The sequence below is a fragment of the Cyclopterus lumpus genome, chromosome 6 (genome assembly GCF_009769545.1).
Source record: "Cyclopterus lumpus isolate fCycLum1 chromosome 6, fCycLum1.pri, whole genome shotgun sequence".
Taxonomy (NCBI): Eukaryota; Metazoa; Chordata; class Actinopteri; order Perciformes; family Cyclopteridae; genus Cyclopterus; species Cyclopterus lumpus.
In genome coordinates this window covers 14,785,443-14,804,133 of record NC_046971.1, presented here as the reverse complement: position 1 = coordinate 14,804,133, position 18,691 = coordinate 14,785,443, and the positions used below count along the sequence as shown (strand labels likewise).

At 40.8% G+C, this 18,691-nt stretch overlaps 1 protein-coding gene across 2 annotated transcripts in view; it reads left to right on the top strand.

Annotated features, from left to right (window-relative positions):
* Positions 1 to 2,907: 2,907 nt before the first annotated feature.
* Positions 2,908 to 18,691, top strand: part of wwox (WW domain containing oxidoreductase) — a 121,694-nt gene continuing 105,910 nt past the window's right edge. For both annotated transcript variants that reach the window (XM_034535664.1, XM_034535665.1), the window contains exons 1-5: positions 2,908 to 3,140; positions 4,036 to 4,100; positions 4,346 to 4,403; positions 4,546 to 4,715; positions 13,426 to 13,532. In XM_034535664.1, coding sequence (XP_034391555.1) covers positions 3,034 to 3,140; positions 4,036 to 4,100; positions 4,346 to 4,403; positions 4,546 to 4,715; positions 13,426 to 13,532 — 507 coding nt within the window. In that variant the 5' untranslated portion in view covers positions 2,908 to 3,033. The remainder of the gene's footprint in view (positions 3,141 to 4,035; positions 4,101 to 4,345; positions 4,404 to 4,545; positions 4,716 to 13,425; positions 13,533 to 18,691) is intronic.

Genomic DNA, 18,691 nt, shown 5'->3' with positions numbered 1-18,691 from the left:
CGAGCGTCACTCCGAGGTTCCTGTCAGTCGGAGTCGGAACCAGCACTGAGTTGTTGAAGTTAATAGATAGGTCGTGGGTGGGAGAGCCTTTTCCTGGAAGGAGGAGAAGTTCAGTCTTGTCCGGGTTAATTTTCAGGTGGTGTGCGGACATCCACTGAGAGATGTCGGTCAGACAGGCAGAGATTCGTGCTGCTACCCGTGCTTCAGATTGGGGAAACGAGAGGATCAGTTGGGTGTCGTCAGCATAGCTGTGGTAGGTGAAGCCATGCGAGCGAATGACAGAGCCGAGAGAGTTGGTGTACAGAGAGAAGAGAAGAGGACCAAGGACTGAACCTTGAGGGACCCCAGTAGTCAGAGGACAAGGCTCAGACACAGATCCTCTCCAGGTTACCCGGTAAGAGCGGTCAGATACTGTTGATCTCTATTGGCCAGTGATGGAACAATTTCCATCCTTTACTTAAGTAAAAGCAGCAATACCACAGTTTAGAAATGGAAAATGATGTATTCAATATCTTACTAAGGTAAAGATATTGCAGAATAGCAAAATAAACAGCAAAGTAAAAGTACTGGTTATGCAACAGAGTGGCCTCTGTCAATTTTACATTGTATACTATTTGATTACTAATACTGATTTTAATGTTACAGACTGTGGAGCTAATTGTAAATATGTTAAGACTGTTGGGTAGTTCGATCATAATATGTCATAAGCTTCTTGTTTTTTTAATGTAAAATCTTATAGAATAACTAGTATTTGTAGCTGTCAGATACATGTATTGGTGTAAAACATCCAATATTATCCTCTGAAATCAAATATGGTCAAGTAAAAGTATAAAGTATTATAAAATTCATACTGAGTAAGTAAAGTACTTCAAATTTGAACACATTAAACATCTGGTTGCTTTGAGAAATATGCAACTTTTTTTGTAACACCATGTCCACCAAAGTGGACCATGAGTCAAGATTATTTTGTCAAACAACATTGTCTTAGATCCAGAGTCACTCGGAAGAAGATCCCTGACAAACACATCATAAGAGCATAACACGACAGGACCCTGTGTGGCAGGAATTTGTTGGAGTACTGTACTAACGACGTGGTTCATCAGTCCCGCAATTTCTGATTTCTAACACTTGTTTCTATGTAGGTAGTCATGGTGAGCAGTAATTTGGGGTGCAGTATAGTTTTTCCAGGCCAAGGGGTGTTTTCCAGCCAGTATAATTATCTAAAGCTCTCCATCATTTGCACAGTCTAAAAATATCAAACATTCTTGTGACTGTGCCACCATGACAAAGTTATCTAACAGCAAGATCCTCATGCTTTAGTTAATCAGCAACTTGACCTCTGCTCCACATTTTTGGGGAGGTAGGTAGTAGCCAAGGGAAGCTCATTGGTCATTCTTTGAAAAGGAAAACTGGAGCTGGAGGAACTGTCAGACTCTGTTTGCAATATGGAGGATGAACTTAAGCATATTTGCAGTCAATTATACTAAACCAGGTGCCTGGTTGACCATGTGTCAGCAGATTCTTCATAGTCAGTCAATACAGCATGCAAGTGTCACATATTTCAAGTTTCTCTGGAAGTCATTATACAGACCACTCTCCCTGTCCTCTGCAGGAATAACAGAAACTGCTTTCTTAAAGCAGTAGTTGAATCACAAATCTAACGGACAGGAGTTGCACAAGTGGAAGGGAAGAAAGTAGCCAAGTGTGCAGAGCAGCTTCACTCTGGATACGGAACAATGCTGCCACTCTTTATAATTTGTTAGGGGGAAAGTGGCAAGCTACAAAGCAGAGGCTGGATAAAGCTTCTTTGTACATGCTCATGTGGCCCTCACTGCTGCTACGTTTTGCATTAAAGCCAGACTAAACAAAAAAAAGGCATCATACTTTAATGGGATATGTCTGTTGTCATGACAAGGAAATAAAATTAGCACCGGAACCTGCCAACTACATGTTGTCTGGAGCAGGTACATTTCACCATGGCAGGTAGTTTCTCCTTATTTTCAGAACTATTACTTTTTAAAGAGCAATTCCTAAATTACAATAGTCAAAGATTATAGGGTTACATTCACTATTCCGTATTTCTACAATCTGGTAGGCCTACCATTTACTCAGTGTTTACATTTATAAAGCTTTCTACGTTGAGATTTCAGAAGTGACCTACACAAATATTGAGTGGCTAGTAAAATTGTTCAGTGACATGATACAGTGGCGGAAGAAGAAGAAGAAGAAGAAGAAGAAGAAGAAGCAGCAGGAAGAAGAAGAAGAAGAAGAAGAAAGAAGGAGAAGAAGAAGAAGAAGAAGAAGAAGCAGCAGGAAGAAGAAGAAGAAGAAGAAGAAGCAGCAGCTTAATTTCTGACCCTGATTATGGCTATCAATTTCTTTTGTTATGTCTTACAATAGCAGGTTTATCAGGCTGAATACAAATACAATAAACTCAGTTTGAATAAATGAAAATCTTAACTTTTACTTCAAGGAGTAGTTTAAGGTAAGCTGATTTGAAAAGACATAAAGGGACAAACAATTTTCTCACAAACATAACATCTAAAGATATAAAATAAAATTGAAGGCATTATGACCAGTGGCTTGTGTTTGGTCAGAGCTGTGGTCATTATTTCTGGATGTTGAGTGAGTCCTGATGGGTTCTGATGGGTTTAGTGCTCTCAGACGGCCTTTGGCCTCGTCCTATGCATTCAGAACATCAACACTGGCTTTAAGGAATATAATTATGCTTTGAAGAAATGCTCAATGTTATTTGTGCTTTTGTGATTGAAACTAATACGGTTATATCTTTAAAATAGCAAAGGACGTTTAAATACTCAAAGGCCGCACGCCGCACGTTTCTCCTGCCTCAATTTCCCAAAATGCCATTCGGCCTGCGTCACCGCGTGTTATTGCGGAAGTGCCGGTGAAATGCTGTGTTTGTAATTCTCTGCTCTGACACAGTTGCATTCATTTTCTTCAGAGCAGATATTCCTCAAAGGTTTTGTGTTTATAACGCCGTCGTGTTTTAGATAAAACTACAACCCGTCAGTCATGGCAGGTCTAAAATTCGCAGGTATGGACGATACAGATAGTGAGGATGAGTTACCTCCCGGATGGGAAGAGAGGTCCACGAAAGACGGCTGGGTCTACTATGCAAAGTGAGAGCAATCCTTCATCTAACGCTAATGTGTCAACACCGATGTGTCTGTATTAAGGAGTTCACGACACACTGATGGTGTTCTCTGCCTGTAGCTCACACAGCGTGCTAGCTAACGATACCCCACTTTAAATAAGCTGTGTGAGTTGATAGCATGGATTATAAAGTCCACGAGTAGACATTAGCAACACGTTTAATGTGAAGACTGACTCTGGTAGTCCCAACCGTGCCATAGCTGCAGTAGATGAGCCACTGCAGTTCAGAGGCTGTGAAGTGAGAGGCATAACTTAGTGATAGAATTGCACTTTGAATATCACATCCTGCATCTCTCATCAGTGGTGGGACAGGAAGAAGACAGCAGAAGGTTTTGTACCTAGGAAATGTAAAACATTGATGATTGCCAACATGGCATTTGCATTTTATCTTGCTCTTTACACCAATTTCTATAACTGACAGAGTAGACGTATCCGAAGTTGGTTTGCATTACCTAGTTTGGGAAGTTTATAAAGGATTTTGTTGGTCTTATTGTTTGATTTTGTTTTGTTATATGAATGTGTTATGTGTCCTTGGTATTTTCTTGCTTTGCAAACTTGTGTTGTCATTTGTAATATGTTGTCTCGTCTGCTGTTGTGTGTGCCTTTTAGACAACAGATTTAGGTTGTGTTTCCTCTGTAACTACATGTAATTTAATGTGTTTTGTTCTGTCTTTTTTTTTCTTGTAATGTACAACATCGACCAAACAAAAGAGAGTAGATGAAACTTTAATCTGGCATATTAATGTTGCATTACATCACACCAATGACAGTATAAAGACAGTATTTAGATAAATACATGACATGTAGTGAAGAAGAAGGTGGGGTAAATATTTCCAAAATTCTTTTGTCTTTGTGTCCCAGCCATGATGAGATGAAGACACAGTGGGAACACCCGAAGACAGGAAAGAAAAAGCGTTGTGCTGGAGGTTTGTTATTTTCACTTGTTTTCAGGGTCTTGCTACATATTTGAATCTGCTTGAGGGCCAGACATATATGCAAGGCAAATGGGAACGATTTCAAATGAGCATTGTATTCTAACCATAAATACTTTCCGACTATCAGATTGGAGGGGGAGTTGTATATTTATTTTCCTCCAAACTTTGTTGTTATTATTATGTAACTATCACCAGCGGCAAAGAATATTAATTATGGAGTTATTCTTTTTCCACAGATTTACCATATGGTTGGGAGGAAGAAACGGATGAAAAAGGACATATGATTTATGTTGAGTACGTAGTTTGATGATTGAACCTCTGTTTGCTTAATAGAGGAACCAAATTAGCTTGTTTTGGGCCTCACAGAATATGCTGAACTGTTCAAATCTGGTATGAACTCTCTATTATAACATCCTATTTCCTGTGTCATTTTCAGTCACATTAACAAGCGGAGCACCTATTTTGACCCGCGGCAGGCATTTACAGTAGAGGATGTGGTGGTGAAGCCAAAACGGTATGATGGAAACACTGCTGCTCTTGAGATCCTGCAGGGTCGTGATTTCTCCGACAAGGTTGTCCTCATTACTGGAGGCAACTCTGGCATTGGTAAGTTTCATGAAACCCTAATCTGTTTACCAAGTCAATAATGTTTTGTTATAGCTATACGCCAGTGTGTAGTAAAGTGTGCTTCCATGACAATACCATTAGGTGGTGGTATTACACTTTTGTAGAAAGGGGCTTGACAAGAGCCTCTGTGCTCCCTACAAGTCCCCATCTCTCTACAACCAGACATTCATCAACATTAGCCTCCAAAATGATACACTTAGACTCAACAAATCACTCGTTAATACTGAACATGATTGTATTGAAGTTCATTAGCTGGGCTGAATTGGATGTCATTGTTAACTGTAATGAATGGTGTCCATTTGTACCCAGCAAATGCATTGCTCACTATATAATGGTCTGGAAACAAATGTATTTCCCTTTGCCTTTAGTTTAAATTAGCACAAGTAGTGGCCATTTATTCAGAGTTGCTGCTTTGTCCAGGATAGATAATGACAGCATGAGAGAAATCAAATAAACATAAAATTGTTAATTGTCTTTATATTCAAATTTTTTGTCCCAAGGAAAGTCACAGCAGTGTAATTGCTGTGTGTGTATTAAGAGATGCAGTAGTGTAGATTTACAGCAGCCGGGGGACCCACACTGAGCTTGTGAACTTAAATGCCTTCCTGACCTTGATGTTCTTCCATCTATCAGTCTCTTTATCTCTGTGCATGTTCAAGGAGTCACATAGAAATAATAAATATTCTTGAATTGCTGCACTATAAACAGTTCAATATATTATTATTATTATTATTATTATTATTATTATTATTATTATTATTATTATTATTATTATTAACATACAGTATACAAACAGACAGAAAGTTCCTTTATAAATAAGTTATGTTATTATTTTATTTTGTACAACACACTAGACACACTCTAAATTAATTTTGTCTTCGATCAGCAAGCTGCACTTTTTTTTAAACTGATTTTTATGCAGTGTAGAAAATGGTTCAGTAAGTCTCTATCATGGCACGTTCATATAGACAACCATTTAGTTTTGGTTTGTACCAGGATACATATCATTAAAATAACAAATACCAATGTATTAAACATAGAGTAACAAGCAGGGTTTCTAATAACGAGCACAAAAGTGTAGCATTGGCAAAATACAAAAATCTAATTAGCAAAAATGGAGGGAAAGTCAAATCAATCAAACTTGAATGTTGTGGTTGCAAATGGAGAGCTTGTGTAAAGATGGCTGCATGCAAGTTTAAACACTTTAACAGGAAGCAATTCATTTGTGTCGATGTTTCACCTTCTTAGGTATTGAATTGCACACAAATAACTACAGCAATTCATTCTGGTCATGTAAAATTAAATTAATATTTTTTCAGCAAAATAACCCCTCACTATATTAGGGGTACCTGTTTGAATTGAAGAAAAAAGAAAGATAATGCTAACTTAAATGGATTTTCTGCTAGTCACTACAACTCCATCATTATCTTATAGAATGTTGGAGAAGGGAAAAGATAAAGGCGCACGGTCAATGTAAAACAAGTCTCTGAGATGCTCTGAAATATTTGCTGAAATATTGTGGATTCTGAAATTAAACAAAATGATTAGGCCTTTCCGTTAAAGGGGATGAAAAACAAATGATGTAGGAAATTAGAAAATTGCATGTAGTTTTCACCACAAGAGGGCACAGGAGGTCCATGATGATGTTGTTGCTGTTGGGGTATTAAAATGTTATCATATTAAGTGCTTCACATGTGCCGGGTTTTGCCTTAGTTTAAAAACTATATAATGAAAAAGATAATCCACATTCAAGATTTGTTGAGATGTATTCAGTTTATGAAAATTTGTTCATCTGAAAAAAACTGCTTTTCTCAAAAGAAAGCATCAAATGGCTACAACGCACAGGCATTTTTATAGTGTGTGAATGCTTAATAAACCCATATTAACATAACCTTTGTTTTACTCTACTACATATTAAATATGCAGCCCCCATAATTAACTGTATTCTAATAGTAATTGCTACTACTCGTGTGCTCCTTTGACATTCCACTAGTGAAATGTGGTTATGCCAATTGGTTGGACCCACTTAGCATTTTAATGGCATCAATAGTGTTTTAATCCAAGTGTCAAGGCTATTTCCATTTTCTTCAGTGCTTATTTCCCCCTACAGGAAATGTGACATTTTTATTACTAATGGTGGGATATTATTTAATTAGCAAATTTACATTTCAGCTCTTTGATTTAGTTCTTAATGCACGTTCACATGAAATGCACATATATATGAGTTTATTTATGCATGAAATGTCATAGTGTCTGGTTTTGTGACCAGCTTTGAGGCTCTTTGCAATAGTGCTGGGAGGCGAGACAGTAATACGGTTCGTCTTTCCGATGTGATCACTGCACTCGGTTCACAACATTAGTCTTCCTCTCTCTGCTTTCTTTTGTAAATTAAAAACCAGTACCAACCTGAATGGTGTTTGTAATTGTGATAATGGAAATGAATGATCACAGTTTCTCCCCCCCCACCCCTATTTCTCCCTCTCTCCCCCTTCTCTCTAAAGGTTTTCTTCCTCTTATAGACCTGTGGTTGTACACCTGTACCTCTGCATTGATTCCTAAGCGGCTTTGACCCAGGCCCGAGCCTCCTATCCATCCCCATTACACACTCCTGCTCTGGCTCTAATTCCCCTCCTATCAACTAACTCTCAAGTTATTTACTGGGAACCATGGAACAGTTGTCCTTAAAGGGCCATTGTCGTGATATCTCTGGCACCCACTGGGTTCAGAGACTAAAATCTAAAATTGTTATTGTTTATTTTCCCACACTTATTCTTAAATCGGAAACCTGGGTTTAGAGTCGGCTAAATATTTCTTTCTGTTGAGGCATGACTATATTTGTATTGTGCTCTCCTTGCACATGCAGCCATCTTTGCCCTGGGACATCTCTTTTGGGACCTATAACTACATATAGATGTGTCCCCCTACCTGGGGAGCAGCGCCAGTCTTAGGCTCTTACAGCAGGTGCCATGTTGTCAGCATAACGTATGTTGAGTAGCGGTCAGAAATAACATATTGACACTCTGTCTCACTTAAATAAAATATTAATGTTGACAGAACTATTTTCCATGTCCATTTCAATTGCAGGACAGTATATCTGACGTATGACCGAACAACTATGTTTAGTGGCGATTTCACTTTTAATAATGACGGTTTTTCGATTTCTAGAGCTTATATTTTACGACTTATATTATTCTACATTCTGAGTGTTTATTATTTTTATGTCGACATGTTTAGAAATGTATCTGAACTTGTTGGCCCTTCTTGTTGTGGAGCAATACCTTGAGTTGCAAAGCTCTACTCAATCTAAATGCATGCACTAGATTCCACATGGTATTGCTGTTGAGGGTCAGGGTCAGTGCTGGAATAAGAAGCAGAAAAGACTCAGGCGGTCCAGAAAGGGAATAGCAAGGATTTGGAAATGAGCGTTTCATAATGCATCGGTATCTCTATGTATTGTCTCTGCAGTGTTTTAGGACTTTGAATGTTATTCTTATTCATGAAAGACTAACATTGTTCCATGTTTGTGTTGATCCCAGTGTTGTGTTCGGAGGATTAAGTGTCAGGCCGGTGCTCTCCTCTCTCTGGATGGAGAGATCCCTAAGCATATTCAGTGAGTCGCAGAGCTGGGGGAGCCTCTGTGTGCAGATTAAACCCATAGCCTAGCTTTGTGGCTGATCATTAGATTGAGGCAGATTTGTTAAGCATAACTGCCATTAAATTGGTTGCAAAGCTCTGGTATTTACTGCGCTGCTGTTTATGAATAAGGACCCCCTTAAAGACCCGCGCAGCGATGCGTTAAACCCGAGCCTCGGTAAGGAGGGAAATGCATTATTCATAGTGGGAGGAATTAGATGGATAAAAAGATGTTCCTGGTGAGGGTGGCATGCGGTGCCTGTGTCTCTGAGCATCTCTGAGTGGCTGTGTGTGGTTTAGATGACATCCAGAGTGCATCTGTGTTTATATTCAGGAGTCTGATAGTATTTTGTGTGTCCGCTGGGGGAGCGGCCGGCCCGTGTCCTGCTCTGTCTCCTCCGTGTCAGCTTGTGAACTGAGCCACTGAGAATATAGAAGGAGAGTTTTATTTATTTTTTTCTCAACGGGCCTTTCATGTCCTCTTTGATGAATGTGTTTATTGGCTACGTAATGAGAACCAGTTATGGTTGGTTAGTCAAATTATTTAACTTTATTAACCTTGGATGGAATTTGCTATGCAGACCCAAACTGGTGTAACATGCAAAGAGTATTATGCTGGAGGCCAGAAGGGTTCAATAATGATTACAGCTCTAATATAATAGAAGTGAAGTGGTTAGAGAGAGAGGATGGAATACATATATGCGCTTAAAGGCTGTAGGTAAGATAAAATGAAAGGGTACTGGGTTATTGTGTGTAGTCAAGTAGTTTATAGACCTATTGAAGTTACAGTCTGCAAATGATAAGGGGATGAAAGTTAGATGATGCGGGGGATTTTGATGACTGATGAAAATAGCCCCAATGTTTAGGAGTTATGTGCATGAGCAGGCTTCTGGGGTCTGTGTTTATCCTTGTGCATGTGTGTGTTTATCAAGTTTACTGGCCGCAGTGTGTGTGTGTGTGTGTGAGGTAGTCAGGTAAGGCTGGCCGCAGGAGGAGCAGGGGTGACCAGTGCGACGTGAGGCCATGATGAGAGATTGTGTAGGGAGTTGGAGGTTGACACAGAGGGTCAGAGAGAGAGAGAGAGGGAGGTGGGTGGGTGGGTACTAGAGAGGGCTGCATGGATGGTGTGACAGCAGTGGGGGGGAATAGGAAGGAGGCAGAAGGGGACAGGGAGGGGTAATAGAACCACTCCAGTGCTCTCGCCTGGAACAGCTCAACCTTGGGCTGTAATTACTAACAATACATCCCACTTTTGGGGTGACATCTCCCTCCTCTTGGACTAATGGTGGGGAATTAGAAGGGATCTTAAAAGTTAGAAAGAGTGTGGGGGTTGGTGGTGGTGGTGGTGGTGGGGGGGGTTGTGTGGTTCCTCATTTTTTGGGGAAAGAAATACACAGCAGCAGCAGCAGGAACAGGAGGACAGTCAGAGTTGTCCTGTTTCTAACTGTGTTCACTCATTCACTCCTTTCTACATAAAAGTCTATAAATACTATATATTAAGCTGTAAATCGATATTTTGAACACTTATGAATCAATCATTTCCTATCATTACATAACTGTAATATTTGCATCTATAAAATGTGGAATTGTTCACTCAAAGTATTGATTATGCAAAGAAAGAAGGAAGAAGCTTTATTTAGCTAAATATATGCACAAAATATGGGCGCTCAGTGGCATGAATAATAAAATAATAAAAATATCAGGATCATATGCTTAATATTGTTCCATAGTGTAAGCAGCATCCCGTTTTTGTTTTGCATTTACAATTTCACGGACATATTTCTCACATCACTCCCTGCTTGTTATCTATTTCTAGAGCTACATCAGTATGGACCTCTTGATGCCTGAAACGTGTCTCAATGTCACTCCACTCTGCCGATCCAAGCCTGTGTTGTGTTCTCCATGCCGTTGTGTACCTGCATTTTACAGCTCCCCTTCTGTTTCCCTCCTGCTCACTTTGGGAGGCCTTTTCAGTTTATTGGGGATTTCAGGGTCTTGTAGAACAACATGCTTTGGACGCTACTTTTTTCATTCCATTGTCGGCACTATTGCTGCATTTCACACTCTGAATTATGACACTCGAATAAGATTGCTGACTGTAAATATAGTCCACTAAATAGTAAATAGGGTGGGATTTCGGACACGGTCATAGAGTTAGGAGGGGATAAAATGTAATCTGTAGAATTTAGGAAGTGACAGTGCAGTGGCGTTATTGGACAATATGGAGGGGGACTGCCACTTCCACGTGATCCACATCACCCTCAATAAATGTACACATTTATAAACAACAAACTAACCGATGGATTTTTATGCATAAATCAGTTTGACTGCACCGAATCAAACTAGTCAGAGATGCACGGACATAAACTGTGTAATTACTAGTCACATATTTATCATATTAATCATTGCTTAAGAAATATAACACACAACATATTTTTATGTTGTGTGTTACAGTTTAAAATGCCATATAATTCATTTGGGTGGGAGGATATGTAATCTGTTCACGATCGGTGTTGCTCTTGTGTTTTTGTTTCACAGCACAAATTGAGCTCTGTCGAATGGGAATTGTGGGAACCATGTCTGTTTACCCACAGGTCTTGTAATGATCTAATTGACTTCTGTTTGCCCAATTGTACTATGGAGTTTATTTTAGTTAAATGCCTCTTTGGATGCAGATCAAGAGAGAGAAGGAGCAGGCAGCTTCGTTTGCCAAATAAACACGTTTACTGACGAGGCTGGTAATGATCTCATTACATTGAGCCAATACACCTGTGTACGAGGGGGATCCAGAGAGGGGCGGCGGGGCAGGGAGGACAAACAAAGCGTGAAATCACTAAATCACACTCATTATTGGGGGATATCAGTAGGGCCAGGATCCTAATGTACCATGAAGAGCATTCACTACTTAATGGACATTTTACACAATTTTTGATGCATTTTATACATTACACTAAAACACATTTTCAACCATAGCTGAGCCACTTACTGTATTTTTGTAACGTTGTGAATCTTCAGATTGAACTGAATTGTGTAACTTAATTTTCCAGCTTTTGTTTTACTGAGTCATTGTCGGATCAGACAAAAGAACCTGAAATATCATTACAGCCCAGCATAACAGTCAGGCCTCCTGTGTGTTATAAAACAGCTTCTGGCGTCTGCCGATCCACCAGAGCAAAAGGAACCCCTGTCTGACCTCTTGTCATGTTCCACCATCGGTGTACAGAGCTGAAACAGACTCTCATTGTTGTACACCTGACCAGGAACTCATTTCAGGGCAGCCCTCTCTACCGGCAACATGGGTGAGAGGGTGTGGAGTCTCTGTTACAGCAACGCCACTCTCGTTATTTCACAATTAATGTCAAGCCCTTGTTATTTGTCATTGGAAATACATGGCTTCGGTGCTGCTGCTGTTGTTGCTGCCATATTCTAATTTGTTCTCCATTATGGGAAACACTGGCGTCGATTAATTTCACTTTCATGGTTTGTAAACACAACAAGTGAGTGTGAGGTGTTGTTGTTTACCAGCAGGCAGTACTCTTGTCCAATTTATAAAGGCAAAACAAATCAAGCTTTTAAATGACGGCATGTTTGTGATCCTTTTTTTCTCATTTGCACATTTAGCTGCTGCGTATGCATGGTTTCTGGTACATACATTTTAAATATGCTGTGATCTTATTGAAAAAAAGCATTCTTAGTATTGCAGAGTTCACTACTATTACTTTTCATTATAGTGTTGAGATTAAATTATAGTGAACATTTTGAATGACATTGAGAAGACATTTTGGGACATTCGTCTCCATCAGCAAATTCAAAGAGCATTTTAACTCCGGGAGTCACAACGTTCCTTTTTTTTGTGTCATGTTGTTTTCATTTTCATTTCCTTTTCCTGTGAGTGAAATGATCTCCGCTCAAAGCCACAGTCCCCTCCATTACACCTAATAAGGTGTCATATAATTTAATTCCATGCTTCACTCGTCAGAGAGGGCTTCCAATCCGACTTCAATTTTGAGTTTTAATAGATATTAGTCTTTAACACTCTCCTCACAATTAGGCCTCCCAGTTTTGCTCCTAATGAAAATCTGATTAAGACATATAATCTAATTACAGTTCATATTAATCCACCCTCTGATACACTCCCTCTCAGACCCTCTTTGCCACAATCAGTTATTGTGCCCGTCAGTGGGGACCCTCCCTCTGTGCAGCATTTGAGTTTATCTGACTGTGGTTTGTATTTACTGGAGAGGTGGGACTTCGAAGGGTAGTAAATGTCACAGGAAATAAAAATGCGGTGAAGGAAAAAAGTTTATCTCATAAATTAATTCAACCTATGTGTTGAAATGACCCATTTAGACTTGTAATGTAGAAATTAACTTCTCTCCCTCCATCTTCAGTTTTGTCAGTTTTATCGTGACTGCACGATTTGGATGGAGCCATGAAGTCTTGGACTGATAAATTCTGTGTGTATCCGCGGACCTCGTTTCATGGGATAATGTCCTTATCAGAGGCACTTTGATGTGCTGAAATATCACACCAAGGTTCAGTTTGAATGTCATATCTGTTCGATTGTTCATCTGACTCCCTCCATTACGAGCCATGTTTTCATAATTACTGTCATCACTGTATAATTCCCGACATTATTAACAGCTGACCTCCCTTCCTACAAACCAGCGTGAGCAGCGATACCTTCTTGAGAGCTGGCTGTCAGATCCCAAACTTTATCTAAGAAGAGAGGAAGAAGTCTTGAACCACAATAATTCAATCAGTTTCATCACTTCAGAGAGAAATGATTAACTCCCTCTACTAGACCACTTGGGTTACTCAATGAAAGAAATTACATGGAAAATTGATAGGGATTTTAACTTGCACACCCACCATCACCACCCCCAACAGCCCATTAGATTCAACCCCTGAGAATCAAAGTTATCTTCAGAAAAAAACTAATCTTTGAAGCATTGCTCGCTTTTATTCTTCTTTTTTTCTTTTTTTTTTTCTCCTCTTCATGTCTTTGTCTGTCTGTCTGTGTGTCTGTCTCTCTGTCTCGCTCATTGTGTCTCAGGCTTTGAGACAGCCAGGTCTTTTGCTCTTCATGGCGCCCATGTGATCCTGGCGTGTCGAAACCTGTCCCGGGCCATCAAGGCAGTTGGCCTCATTCAGCAGGAGTGGGTAAGTGGCAGTCGAACCTTTAAGAACCCCAATATTGTGCTTGAAAGTAGAAGTCTTGTAAATGGTAAACAGACCTGTACTTGTATAGCGCATTTCTAGTCTTCCGACCACTCAAAGGGCTTTACCACGACATGACATCATTCACCCATTCACACCCTGATGGGAGGAGCTAAGGTTCAACCTGCACATCAGCAGTAACTAACATTCACACACATTCACACACGCAATGTTGGGGTTAAGTGCCTTGCCCAAGGACACATCGACATGGGCTAGCGGAGCCGGGGATCAAACTGCCGATCTTCTGATTGAAGGGTGATCCTGCTCAACACTAAGCCATAGTGATATCAACCATTTACACGAAGAGACCAGCAATGAATTGATCCCAATAATAAGTGATGATTAATCCCCTTTTTTTTTTTTTTAGGACCTTCGACTCAGTTTTTCCTGAACCAAATGAAGAATCTAAAGATAGTGGGTGTTGTTGTTGTTCATATAGCCAAAGCTCTATTTATTTTACCTGTGGCTGTATAAATGAAAATACTCTTGACTTCAATGTGAAAAGCGGATGCGTGGTACAATTTATTACATTAATTAACACGTCAGTGACGAGAAATAACTGATCCATATTCAGGTTTCCATGTGAAAGAGAACCCCTTTAGTGATTGAGAGAAAACTTATTCCATATCTAGGTTTCTCACAAACAGCCTGCCCATTTCCCAGGAAAGGAGAAGACACTTCTGTATGTCTCAGAGAGAGAGAGAGAGAAAGAGAGAGAGAGAGAGAGATGAGATGAGAGAGAGATGAGAGAGAGAGAGAGAGAGAGAGAGAGACGAGAGAGGAGGAGGAGAGAGAGAGAGAGAGAGAGAGAGAGAGAGAGAGAGAGCATCTGATAATTACCTGAGATTATTGCTCTAATATCGCTGCGCTTTGTGACGTGTCCCCAGATTTACGAGTGTGGGAAAATAAACAAGTGAAATGTGGGTGCTGGAGCAGAAAGAATAAGCCATTAGCACTGGGTTGATTACAGAGAGCAGGACGAAGGAGACGGAGGAGAGTGAGTGCTCAGCGCAGATATGGAGAGAGAGAAAGAGAGAAGGGCTGAGAGGGAGGAAAAGAGGGAGACAACACTTTGAGCCAGAGTGGATCTGCAGTGTTTAAACTCACCCAAGTCTCTAATTGAAGTATGCCCCTGGGGCTGTTAGTGCTGCTCTACAGTGCCAAATCCAGTGTACAGATCTATTAATGTAACTGCTTTGTCTAAATGAGTGAGGAAAAGCTCTGATCCAAGGGCCAGATTTTGTCGTCAAATTGATTTTCAAGTTTTACACCTGCCACAGAATTACCCAAGATGCTGTTAAATGTTTGCGAATTATCAAATGACAGCTGCTTAGAATTGCTCCAAAAGATAAAATGATGGGTGAACTTTATCGTGTAAATGATAATCGTCCCTATTTGCGTTACGTCTGTAGATTGTCAGGCAAGTTAAAGGATTGAGTGAATACAGTTCTGGGTCGTTCAAATAGAGCAGGAGCAGTGCATTAGCATGCCCTAAGCTCACTTCATATTTCCTTCTCAAGGAATCCCCCCTCTTATAGGCTAATGAATAAAAGTCACAATATCAGAATAAATCTTTGCTGCAAATTCTTCCCTCTGGCGACATTATTAATAGATTCAGTAGAAGAATAGAGAGGAGGATTAATCTTTAAAATGATGGATGTACTCTGCTCGCCTTCCCATGCTCCTGCGTTAAGGTCATTTTGATAAGAAGGTATATTTTGGGGTCTTCTGTACAAAAGGTCATCATATCTACTTCCAGGTCTCCCTCAGAGTTCCGCTCTGGCTGCCAGGAGTGGAACTGCTGTCCCGATTGCACACGACCTCTGACCTCTAACTACCTGCTTACTATTACTCTGAACTCTCTCTTTCTCTTGACTCTCTGTCTGTGTGGGCAGTGAAAGTGATGGCTCATCTGCGGCGCAGGGCGGTGCCGTTCAGTGTAGCGTCGTGTACTGACAGTGGGTATAAGAGCGGGGTCAGCAAGGGATAATGGGCAGGTCAGAACAACCACTGGCTGTTAGGAAGTGCGGGGTCAGAGGGCTTATCCTTCCCAGCCAATCATACTGTGCTCTGCCAGGAACTGCTACAGTATACACAACACAGTGCACTTGGTTTCTGGTACTTCTACCTCATCTCTATTTTTTGTATTTGTTGCTATATTTAACAAATTTAACTAACACCTTTAACACATTCATGCTTGACCATCATAGATTGTTTGGAGATTGTATTACCTGTTTTTTGTTTTTGCTGACCTTTTATTATGAAATTAGTTTCTTGCTGTGTTTATGCTACATACTGTTTTCATGATGGGACTTCAGCTGCATCTCCACCGCAGGCCTAATCTGCGCAGAACGTGTTTTTTTTCTTTTTCTCCCTCTATTCAAGCTGGGAGGTGAAAACCCCTCCAGCAGGCTCATTAGGGGAGTTAGAGTGGCGGAGAGGGGATAAACATTTACCTTATTATTGTGTTTTTACAATAAGCCTGATGCTGGTTGCCTTTCTATAGGGTTCAAAGGGGCTGTTTTTACAAGCCGCGATGAAGCCACAGTAAAACCAGGAGAGGATTAACCGGCAGATGGGTGCTGGGAGAGATGGAAGGAGAGCAGAAGGAGATGGGAAGAGAGAAAATAAGTGTTTTGCACCAAAGAGAAGAGCCATATACAGTATGCGTGCAGAGCCAACATCTTTGATTCATGTACTCAAATGTGTGGATTATAACACATTTTTGCATCTTTTTATTGTCATATTGAGTCCATCAGGTAACTCTAGTGTGCAGATCTTCCAGCTCTGCTGCTCTTGTCCTCTGCCCTATGATTTAACTGCATGTTTTCCAAAGACGCTTACCTATCCATCTCCTATTCTGCTCACAGTACAGGCAGGTTAAATTGCTGGTTAACAACCAAAGTGTTGCCTGCGTGCCAGAGATTTATTCTTCCTGATTGCCTTTAAAATTCTGCTTATCTTTGACTCCAGTGTCTCCCTCAGAGGGCTGTAATGGACTCCCCTGAGATCCAGCAGGCCAACCAAGGCCCTTGGCCCCTCAGTAGAATACAATACACACACATACACACTTGTGCAGCATGGTCTTATTTTGTAATTTCTTCCCTTTTTTTAATCCAAAATGCTTATTTCCCCCACTGCCCCAATCTACAACACATGCTAATGAGATGCTTTGTAAGGGCTTTAATTAGAGAGTGAGTCACTGATTGCTGCGCTTGTTTTTGTTGTGTGTGTGCGTGTGTTTGTGTGTGGCAGGGGGGGTATTCATATGGCTGTGTGCTGCTGAGGAGGGTTCTGTCAGGGTCTGCTCTGGAACCAATTAGGCTAAAGCTCCACTGTCCACTGAGGATGCTGGGAGAACAAAAAAAAAAAAGCCTTCTGCTTGCAATGTCAAACAGCAACATTAACACAGGCCAGAGAGGCAGAGCGAGACTAGCGGACTGAGAGCCGATAAGCAGCGGTTGCTCATACAGGCAGACGGTTCTTCTGCTAGATATGGGTTATGAGTGTATATTCTTTGTCATATCTAGCAGAGGAATATATAAATGTCTGTGTGTTTATGTGTGTACATATATATGTGTACTGTAGATACTCTTGCGCTGGTTCTCATGCTGTAGGATAAGATAACATCAGAATCAGTGACACACAATGTTTCTCTCCAAGCGTCTGCCATATCAGGGGAAATGACTTGAAAGACAGGCGGAAAGCTTCTCTTCTTGAGGATGTCAGTACATAAACTGTTTTCCCATACCCAAGAATGTCTGTTTAATGCGTTATGGCTTACAAAATCCAATAGCATGGGCTGGCAAAGTTCTGGTTGATAAGTTCTACGTTTCTTATAGAAAACTACTTCTTGCATGACTGAGTGACATACATTCAGACTGCTTTCTTTGTCACAAACACTGTACCTTAAACCCAAATCACACTTGTTAGCACAGGAACAGTGGTGTATGTGTGTGTGTGTATGTTTGTGTGTGTGTGTGGATGCATGTGTGGTTGCATTTGTCCGTTTGCCCGATGCATAACCTCCTGTGTCAGTCTGACAGGCCCTGTGCCCCGCTGGCCACCATGCCATGCCACACTCCTCCCACTGAGGCCAACAGGAAGTGACACATGTGAAATGCTGACCTGGTCGGTTGCAGCTCCCTCCAGGGCCTCAGGATGCAGCTCTTTTAGTCACTCTTCCCCTCTCCTTCCTTGCTCACTGGTGCTTTGTTTTTCTTTTTTTTCAAAAAGCCTCAAAAGACTTTTGTCCCCTTCCGTTCGCCCTTCGATTCCGTGCCTTTTTTCTCTCCTCTTTTCCCTCCACACTGATTAAGGAAATTGCAGCCCATTTCCCAGGTCAGTGGGACCATTCTTACCATTCTTCTCTGCTGCCAGAGATCCCAGTAGATCATATTTAGTCATATTCTACATCTTATTACTGGCAGGATTTGAAACTTTTGCTTCTTTTCCCGATTGGATATCGCAACTGCCGAACATGTTTCAATGTTTCCCAACAACCAAAACAAAGCAACTGATATTGTCAATTGTTTAGATCAAAGCATGCACACTTTTTTTATGGTTTAGAATGCCTCACGTGGTCGTGGACTCTCTTTCATTAAAAAGCAGAGGCAAAAGTAATTTTTTTGCATGTGGTTTTGCTGACACTTCACTGTTTACGCCTCAGATTAAATCCAGTGGAGATTGTTGTTGGTGATACCGACGCTTGTACTTAAGCAGCCCTAGAGCCCCTTTTCAGATTGTCCCAAGACTATACTGACATTACACCTGCACTTCCATCTCTTGCTGCTCTCCCAATCGTCTCCTCTAATCTCAGGTGCTTCCACTGAATCATTGACGGAGTGGCGGCTCCCACTTATTTCCAGGATGAGGCATTGTGCAAATCTGTGTCCTTGCATATTAGTAGCATGCGTCCACCTCTCCTGGGAGCCCTTCTCATCTATTCCTACCTGGAATCTGTCTGTAGACTGGGAATAAAAAGGTCCCACTTCTCCTCCGACAGTCTACATTGGCTTGGTTCTGGAGAGAGCTGACAGGATGGATGGAATGAGAGTGGAATTACGATATGTAAATTTGACGAGGGAACCCCTTTATCCTCA